At 37.5% G+C, this 10,291-nt stretch overlaps 1 protein-coding gene and 1 non-coding gene across 2 annotated transcripts; both read left to right on the forward strand.

The window, feature by feature from the left end:
• The first annotated feature begins 1,415 nt into the window (after positions 1 to 1,415).
• Positions 1,416 to 1,489, forward strand: LOC118349741. The gene has a single exon (XR_004802660.1). It is a non-coding gene; the product is annotated as a small nucleolar RNA R66 (small nucleolar RNA).
• Positions 1,490 to 5,210: 3,721 nt separating this feature from the next.
• Positions 5,211 to 8,303, forward strand: LOC118349561 (putative wall-associated receptor kinase-like 11). The gene is made up of 3 exons (XM_035694599.1): positions 5,211 to 5,264; positions 5,937 to 6,059; positions 6,908 to 8,303. The coding sequence occupies exon 3, from the start codon at positions 6,982 to 6,984 to the stop codon at positions 8,092 to 8,094; it is 1,113 nt and encodes a 370-aa protein (XP_035550492.1). The 5' UTR covers positions 5,211 to 5,264; positions 5,937 to 6,059; positions 6,908 to 6,981; the 3' UTR covers positions 8,095 to 8,303.
• Positions 8,304 to 10,291: the final 1,988 nt, after the last annotated feature.

Below are 10,291 nucleotides of genomic sequence, written 5' to 3' on the forward strand. Positions count from 1 at the left end.
CATTTAGAGATTGTACATAGAATTGTTCTTTAACTAATGTGAAGAAAAAATTATCTACATTAAATTAGTTAAACAAATTTTATCTACAAGATGAGCTACAGTAATTTCAAAACTCAAGTCATATTTGAATTGAATTGTAGCTCAATCAAAACGAATATTTAATCATTTTCTGAGATCACTTCGCACGGCACCCTTTCGCTTTCCTTCCCGCGGCCATGTCTCCTTGTTACCTCCCTATCTTCATCATCTATCTCTTTCTTCCCTCCCTATCTCCGGCGGCTCTATCTCCTTCATCCCTTCCTATCTCCCGCACAGCTCCTTTCTCGTAGCTCTGGGCAACTCTTATCTCCTTTCCCGCAGCTCTTGGCAGCTCGTGTCGCAGCCCCCTGGCCACAGCTCCTCGTGTCACAGAAGCGCACTTACGAGACAGACAGACACATTCACACACACAAACACACACACACTCACAGCTCGATAACAAGAGAGAGGACCATCGTCCACAAGGCCCAAGGCCTAAGCCTGAAAGCAACAGAAACCTGAGGCTGAGATCGGAGGCAGAGACTCCGTCCTTTCACAGATCGGACCAAAACCGTGAGTTGTTTTCCCACATTTGCCACACTCTGCTTCTTTCTCTGCCCTCTCGGATCTGCTTACTCGTGCATGGTTGAAATGTAGCTCTAAATTCAAATCTTCAATGCCTCGATCCGTGCGGTGTCGTTTGCAAAGAACAAAAATCTCTGATTAGCGGGGATTAACGCAGCTATTTGCTCTAGTTGAGTTCAGTCCTCTGTGTGTACTCGTATATACGTTGTGTGTATTTCATAGCAGTTAAGATTCAAGCAAAAGTTTAAAGCTATGAATTTTGACGTCCGCGTGAATTAGATAATTAATTATTTATAGTTTGAGTCAGCAGATGACTGATCTCTTTTCTTGATTGAATCTAGATCAATTGGTGAAATATTGGCTTTAATGATAGAAGAATATCCTAGTCGCTTATATGCTATTAGTGCTTCTCATTTACTTTGCTAACACTGAAAAATTATGAATTCTTCCTGATTTGTCTCCCAATTTCTGGAATTGGTGCTTCTTAGTCAGTGATTCTATATTGGGCTCGTGAGATCCTAAATATGGATTGAGCAAACGCCAATACCTGCCTCTACGAGGATTCTTTGTATTGTTTTGTAGTGCTCGAGTGCCTATCTTTCCCTTGGGAAACCCCTTCTTTCTCCTGGAATTTTCACATCCAATTTAAGGTTTGCTTCTTGTATGGACAATTGTCTGTGCTCCCTTCCATTCTTCCTTCATTAAAATTTTCGCTTATATTTGGTTGGTCCTGTAGTTTTCTATTGTTTTCTGCTAATTATTTGTAGTTACCATTACATATGTTTCCTTCTATAAATATCTTAGCATATGGCTCCAATGATGGCATGAAATCTTTGAGACCTGATTGTCCAATTTGATGACAACTATAAGCATATTTTTTGAGGATGCCTTGCAATTGATGAAACCCTTTGGCGATGAAGCGTACCTTGTGCTGTTCAATGGACTCGCCAGCATGATGTTTTGTGCGGATAACCCACTTGCAACCAACAATGTTAAAGGAAGGGGGAGGAGGAACAAGGGTCCATGTTTTACTTTGGAGGAGGGCTTGAAACTCTCTGCTCATGGCGTTGCGCCACTCAGAGAATCGACTGGTGTAGTAAACAGGGTCTTCGAGAACATCAACAGAGGCGGTAAGGCACTAGCGGGGAGGGGGTAAGGTATGTGACCATGGTTGAGCTGTTTGGGCCTGAAGGTGTTGGTTTTTTACTGTGTAACGATGGGAGATCGTGGAGGTGGTGGGGGATTAGAAGGAGATTCTAAGGTAGAGTTAAGAGATGGCGAGTTGGAGGTTGAAGATAGAGAAGGGTTTGTTTGATGAGACGAAGGGGATATATCGGGTGTAGAGATTGGGTTGGAAGTAGAGTTGGGGTTGTTGGTTGAAGTTGATGGAGTTGGGCGCATAATAGAAGGCAACGTAATGGGTAAGGCTGTGCATGTGGGTCGAGTAGCAATGAGGCCTGATGTTGAACGGGAAGAGTAAGTGAAGGAATTTTCATTCAAGAAAACATCACGGGATATATACATTCTGTTAGAAGGAAGATGTAGACACTTATAGCCTTTATGAATGGGACTATATCCAAGAAAAAGACAAGAAATAGCAAAAATTAATCTTGTAATTGTTATGGGGCTGAAGATTGGACCGACATTCAAAACCAAAAACTTTGAGAGAGGAGTAATTGTGGTCTTTGTTGAAAGGAAATAGGTAAGGTGATTTGTTTTGGAGAGATGAGATGGAAGAAAATTTATTAAATATGCAGTAGTGTGGAACGCGTCCGACCAAGACTTGTAGGGAAGGGATGCCGTTGCTAAAAGAGCAAGACTAGTCTCAACGATGTGATGATGCTTTCTCTCAACCACACCATTTTGTTGGTGAGTGTGAGGGCAAGAAAGTCGGTGTGCAATGCCTTGGGAATTAAGGACGCGAGTGGGGGTCAAAATTCACCGCCCCAATCACTTTGAACAATTTAAATTTTAACATTGAGTAATCTTTGAACATATTTTTGAAATAACAAAAAAGTAGATGTTGCATCACCCTTAAAGGCGAGGGGGTAAAACCAAGTGTATCAGCTATAGTCATCAACAAAGGAAATGTAGTATCGAAAACCATCATGTGACATATAAGGGGATGAACCCGAAACATCTACAAAAATTAAGTTCAAAGGTCCTGAAGACTGATTAACAGAAGTCTTAAATGGCAATTGCCGACACTTGGCAAGGGGACAAGTAGAACAAAAGAAACTAGGCTGAGTGGGAAGAAACAGTAAACACTTGGTGCGTAGAATGTGAGAGACAATCTGAAGAGATGGATGACCTAGGTGATGGTGCCATTGAGCTATTGTAGTTCTTTCACCAACAAGAGCAACCGAAGATGACTTTGGGATGACAGGTGGAGGAAATAGGTAGAGTCCATTACGTGTTGGTCCTTGGATTAAGGGAGTCCCCGTTTGCTTGTCCTTCACAAAAAAATGTGAACCATGAAACTCAAAGAAAACACCGTTATCTTGGCAAAATTGATGGACAGAGACTAGATTTTTTGTGATTTGAGGAACATGTAGTAAATTACGAAGTAAAAATTTAGAAGATGATGTAGGGAGTTGGGAGTTACCAATATGAGTGATGGGAATACTAGTGCCATCGCCTACTCTGATTTGTTCTGGGCCAAGATATTGCTCTGCCGAGATGTTTAAAGTTCTGAAGATCAGAAGCTAGGTGGTTGGTTGCCGTTGAGTCAGGTACCATTGTTGGTCTGAGAGAGAATGAGAGTTACTGTAGTGAGCCGAAAGAGATCTTGGAGGCCCGTACTGATATGCTTGATCAAAGCGGTGGTAGCATTGCAAAGCAACATGCCCAACCTTGTTACACACTTGACATGTTGGCTTGCTAGTTTGTTGAGAAGGAGAAGAATGAGAAGTGCGACCACCATGATTTTGACCACCACGACCTCCTTTTTGACTACCACGAAAAACACTGCGTCCTCCACGATGAAAGAAATGGGTGGTGAGATTGGCAGAGGGATTGAGTAAAAGACCTTGTTGAATGGAGTTAAGAGAGGTGCGAGTTTCAAAAGTGAGAAGAAGATTGAAAAGCTTAGCTGAGCTTATGGGGGTGGCTCGTGTAGTGACGAAGATGACAAATGATTCAAATTCAGAGTTGAGTCCATTGAGGAGGTAGGAGACAACTTCAGAGTGATGAAGAGGCTCCCTGGCAGCTGTCATTGTATCAGAGAGGAGGTGAACTTTTCGGTAGTAGTCGGTCATAGATAGAGAGCCTTTTTTGAGATTTTGGCCTGAGATTGGGAGGTGAACATGGTTTCAAGAGTGAACCATAGTTCACGGGAGGTGTGAGAAGAAATAACTTGGGCAAGATTGAGTTCTGTAAGAGATGACAAAAGGACACTGAGGAGTAGTTGGTCAGTTCGATGGCACTAGAGGTACGCAACAGGGCTGGTTTATGGAGTGGGGGAGATAGAGGAAAAGGGTGAGACAACGGGAAGAATAGGGGGAGTGTTGGGGTGTATGTGGAGACTGATTTTGGAGCTGAAAAATGTGTTTGCTAAAAGTGTGTTCGATAGTGCGCTCGAGCGAAATTTGCTCGACATGCGCTCGACACTGGGCTCGAGCGAAGCTCAAGTCCGAGAGTTTGCTCGAGTCCCGCTCGACAGTGAGCTCAAGCGAGACACAAAACCTAGTGTTTGTTATCTCCAAACTCCGTTTCAAAAATCAAGAATATATTCATATATGTCATTGCATATATATCTACGTATACAAGCCATAACCCACCATTGTATGAAGAATTTGTATGACAAGATGCAACTCCATCAGGTCCTATTTAGTCCATCTTTGACGGTCTTCAAATGCAATATATGTAATTAAACTCAATTATGAAGTAAAACTTTGAACAAGTAAAACTGGATGAGATGAGCGTATTAACACCTCTTGTTTGTCTTTACAGAGAGCATCTTTTAATTCCAAGATATGTTCCTCTTTTTTTTTTATGGTTTTTCTTTCGTTTCTTTTTGTTGTTGTTGATATTATTCTTCCCTATTTCTCGATTTTGAACTTAGCCCTCTCTTCATTGCCTTAGAGAAAAGTCCTTTTGCCTTCTCCGACAACGAGAACAGCTTCGTTGCCATGGGTTGCGACAACTATGCCTCCATGTTTTCCTCGTTCGATGAATCGATTTCATATGGTGGCTGCAAATCCCCGTGTGACAGAGGTCCATTCACAAATGGAAGTTTTTGCAACGCCACAAACTGTTGCCAAACTACAATCCCTCGTAATCTCCATGCATTCAATACAACTATAGAGCCGAAAAGTAGTATTAGTGGTAGTAGTAGTGAGTACTGCAACCATGCATTTTTGGTTGACCAGAATTGGTTTGACAACAATTTCACAGAGTTATCAGAGTTATCAACGAATCCAAACATGTATGTTCCAGTGGTATTGGATTGGGGGATAGACAATACTTCTTTCTATTCTCTTCCCATACGGAAAAACTCGACGGCAAGTGAATACAAGAAGTCAACCTATTCTTGTTACACACTTGGTTATCCTACTCTTGGGAATGGCACTCAAAACTATACTAACTTGTGCGGGTATAGTTTTGGTGCTTTTGCGAGAGTGGCTACAGAGGAAATCCGTATCTTCTTGGAGGATGTGAAGGTAAATTTATCTTTCGTAACAAACTATATTAATTTACTCCATTTATTTAGTTCTCCAATTAATTTATCTTTACGCCATTATTAGCGTGATATATATGATTTGCGAACGATTTTATTTTTTTTTTTAAAAAGGAGTTTTATTGCAAATTAAATCATATTGTGTAACTGTGTAGCTAGAAAGCGTGTCTTTTTATGTACAAACACAACATGATCTTTTTACAAATCATTTTATAATTATGTTAATTTAGATATAAGAGATCAGTTATGAAAAAATTGAAATTCAGATTAAATGGAAAACTCATAATTAAAAAAAGATATGTCTTTTTTATGAAATGATATTATCACATCTAGAAAAATCATTTGCACTGGTGTCCATATTTTATGCTCTTAAAATTTTTTAAAAAACAAGTCACAATATTATTAAAAAAATACTTCCTTAATCATTAAATAAAAAAAAAAAAAATTGTCGAAATCCAATCAGAACCCAACTGTCGGTGAAAGTAGCATTTTTCTTTAGAGTGGTGCTACTTTGCCACCTGCAAGTGCCCGCTTATTGTGCCACCTAGTATAAATTGAAAAAATTAAATACATAAATAATCAAAATGATAGAATACATTGAACAAACATAGTAGTATTATTTTATTTTTAACAAATTCCATTACAATATTGGCAGATATTGACGAATGTGCAGACCCTGACCTCAACAACTGTACAAATACAATTACACGCTGTGAAAATACAGAAGGTTCTTTCCGTTGTGTCGCTGCTAAGAATGTCAAGCTCTTCATAATCATAGGTATGTCTTCCTTCTCTTGTATCGACGAATTGAAGCCACATTCTCATAAATAGAAAAAATAACAATAATTATGCTAATTATAAGGTCTCATTTAGATAGTGAGATAAGATAAGATAAAATAGTTTTAGATAAGTTAACTAAAATATTGTAAGAATATGTTTTTTTAATATTATTATTTTGAGATTTGAAAATTTTGAATTATTTATTATATTTTACGTGAAAATTAAGAAATTATAATGATGTAATGAGATGAAATGAGTTGAGATGATTTATGTATCCAAATGCAGCCTAGAGAACTAGACCCTACCTCTTCAGTGAATATTATTTATCCATTATCTCATCCATATTAAATATTTCAGCAACTTTCTTCTGATCAATATAGACTACCATTTGGCTCAATTGAGCTCTATTTTATTCCTCTTTCGGAAAATTGAGCCAAAAACGACTTGTAAACCATTCTCATATTGTTTTTCTGATTTGTTCTTGCTGATTTATAATTGTTTCTCACCCCTCTACTGATTTTTTTTTTCAGAAATACTTATGCTATATTTTTAAAGAACTCTTAGAAAGAAGCATGTGAGGCTTGTTAGTTCTCCAACCCGAAAGCTATATTTTTTTTTCAGTTTAATTATCATTCATCTTTTGGAGTACTTCTAATTCAATTTTATGTGAACCTGCATGCTTTTGGCACAACATAGTACTACATCAGCGGGCAATATTCTAGCATTCATAGAAATCATGTCTATCTAGTACTACACGATGTTTTTAATCATCCATTTGATTATTTTACCATTATATAGTACTACGGCAAGGAGTAATCTTTCTATTTCATTGAGTCAAATATATAGGTGTTAGCGCAAGCCTTGGTGTCTTATTTCTGATTTCCGGTGGATGGTGGTCATACAAAGTGATAAAGAAAAGGATGAGGATTAAATGCAAGGAGAAGTTTTTCAAACGAAATGGTGGACTACTGCTAGAGCAACAACTATCTACAAACAACAAAGACAATGTTGAGAACACCAAATTGTTTAATTCAAAGGAATTGGAGAAGGCCACTGATCGTTTTAATGCAGATAGAATAATTGGACATGGTGGACAAGGCACTGTTTACAAAGGTATGTTGGCTGATGGAAGAATTGTTGCAATAAAAAAGTCCAACGTAATTGATGAAGTGAAACTTCAAGAATTCGTAAATGAAGTTGTGATTCTTTCACAAATTAATCACAGGAATGTGGTTAAGCTGCTTGGCTGTTGTTTGGAAACAGAAGTTCCGCTTCTAGTTTATGAATTCATTCCTAATGGAACTCTTGCCCAATATCTCAATGGCCAAAATGAGGAGTTTCCACCAACATGGGATATGCGTTTACGAATTGCTATAGAAGTTGCAGGGGCTCTTTTCTACTTGCATTCAGCAGCTTCTTCACCAATTTACCATCGCGACATTAAGTCTACAAACATCCTCTTAGATGACAAGTATAGAGCAAAAGTAGCAGATTTCGGAATTTCAAGATCTGTTGCTATCGATCAAACTCATCTAAGCACACTAGTACTTGGAACTTTTGGATATGTAGACCCTGAGTATTTTTGGTCAGGCCAGTTTACAGATAAGAGTGACGTTTATAGTTTTGGTGTTGTTCTTGTTGAGCTCTTGACTGGAGAAAATGCTATCTCATCATCAAGAACCAGAGATATCAAAAGTTTAGCTGCATTTTTCGTTAGTTCGATGGAAGGGAACAATTTATTTGACATCCTTGATAATCGAGTCTTGAATGAAGTAGAAAAAGAAAAAATCATTGCGGTTGCAAACCTTGCAAAAAGATGCTTGAACTTGAACGGAAAGGATCGACCTTCAATGAGAGAAGTTGCAAGGGAATTGGAGGCCAACCAAATGTCGCCAAAAGTGTCTAACCTTCAAGAGAAATATGGAGAGATTGAAGATGTCGGAACTAAAATATCCAAGGAATGTGATGTTGTTTCTATATCAACAACATCAGATATGGATGGTATATTCGCGACCTCATCTTTAGATTCATAGCCATTTTTAGTATCTTCTTAATCATCAAGTGATGTTACACCTTGATTTGTGTTGTATTGTTTGTTCAATATTTCATCTTGTAAGCTCCATAATTTGCAGTTTTCATTATTTAACAAAGATAATCTTATATATGGTAGTATAAAGCATAAACGTCCACTAATTTTCTTTTCAGTTTCATAAGCATCTATTTTTATACACGAATAAAATGGTTCCTCAAGCTGCTCTACGAACTGATCTCCGCTGAGAGGGAAAAAAAAAAAAAGATCAAAGAACTAAAACATATCCTCCATATTATATTACCCTCTGGGTTTCTACTGCTGTTTAGAGTTTGCAGCAAAAGAAGAAATCAACTCCTCTTTATATTGATCTTTAATAGCCACCTTCGGCTTTTTTCAACTTTTAAATCTTGCCAAATCGTGAAGATTGTCAACCTGCTAAAAGCAACAAAACCCTTGGCGTAATGGGCTTCACAAATTTAGACCATTTTCTTCATGCTCAAAGGATCAAAGAAAGTTTCAAGATTCATGAACAGCTAAAAAATTAAGCTATTTGGTTTATAAAGAAGACCATCAAGCTGCTCAGTTGACCATTGATCGCTTGAATGTTTATCTACCATTACAAGGTCTATTGCTTAATTTGGTGTTGTGCAGTTTTTTCACTTCTTTTTCGTTCTCTCAAGGTCAAACCCTCAAGAAACCACAAATCAGCTAAAAGAGCCAACACCACTATATATTTTCCCCAGTGACTGACTCCACCAAATGGAACTCGCTTCTCGAGAATGACAAGGGTCTATCGCTTCTAGAGACCAAGGTTGTTGGGCCATCTAAACCCCTTGTGAATGGGTATCTGGAACAATTAAATCAAATCCACAAAAATCATCAAATAACCTTGATGAGAGGAGTGAAGCAACTAACTCTTAGCAACTCTCTCTCTCCATGTTATGGTCACTTGCCATGGGCATGATCTTTCTAGTTGTCTGCTGAGTCAACTAAATCTAAATTTGAAGAACCAGATTAGGAAAAGATGCAGAGAAATAAAACTAAAGATAAATTCTCACAGGTTATAACATGGATGCTTTATTTAATAACATCTATCTCACAAGTCACTAAGAGAATTGATGTTGCTTTACATGAAGCAATATGATTTTTCGGCATTATCAGCAACAAACTATTTCTGCTGAGACTTGAGTTCCTTCACCCTCTCTTCAGTAGCCCTCAGCGCTTTTCCGTAAATGCATATTAGCTGAAAATTATAGCAATTCAGAACTTCAGAATTTGACTTTCAAGAGACCTAAAAACTTCCAATCATATTGGAAAATCATTAGAATTACCATTTCACACCAATGTAATAATGCACTGGACACAGATTTAGGAAGAATAAGTTGCAATAGCATGTCAGTCATATAATCCAAAACTGACTCGATTCTTTTATTTTGTAACCACTTTTTCATTAGTGGCAATTTTTTCTTAGTCACAAATCTCATTGCGTTTTTCTTATGAAAACAGGCTATACATGTCTACAATGCAAAGTATTATCAGCAACAACAAAGACAGAGCACTTTAGCAATCTCTGATTCCAAGAAATTACTCAAAAGTAATAGAATTGCAAATGTATATTAAATTCGTCTCAACATCACCAAACAGAACCCAATGCTCATCTATTATTCCTTCCAATATATCCCTAAATAATCCACTAGAAAACTTTTTCTTTTGCAAAATCAAATATTTCTTATTTGATCTTCTAATCCATTATGTTATCTACTGCTACACGTACTAACATTCCATGCTTCTTACATTGTGCTCCAAAATAAGAGCCTATCCCTGCAATACATATCATCAAGAAGTATAAGATTCAGAGATAGAAAATATTAGGAGGAAAAAATTAACCAAAGCAATATGCTTGTCTATCTCAACCATATATTAAGTTCAATCATGTAGTGAGGACCATCACAATAACGAGTAATTACAACATGACAATCTTTAAGTAGATCTACGTACAATATATTCTAACCTAGTTGAATAAAGAAATTATAGGTAATCTAACCAATTTATCCCCTCAATAAATAAATATATTCATATAGTAAACTTGAAGAAACAAAATTAAGATGGAACTTGCCCCGCGCGTTCAGGATGGAATGGATCATTAGGCGACTTGTTATCTGCAAACTCCGTCTCAAAAATCAAGAATATATTCATAT

This window comes from Juglans regia, chromosome 10 (assembly GCF_001411555.2).
Source record: "Juglans regia cultivar Chandler chromosome 10, Walnut 2.0, whole genome shotgun sequence".
Taxonomy (NCBI): domain Eukaryota; kingdom Viridiplantae; phylum Streptophyta; class Magnoliopsida; order Fagales; family Juglandaceae; genus Juglans; species Juglans regia.

Coding starts and splice junctions, on each gene's coding strand:
- LOC118349561 (XM_035694599.1), top strand. CDS start 6,982: ATGAGGATTAAATGCAAGGAGAAGTTTTTCAAACGAAATGGTGGACTA.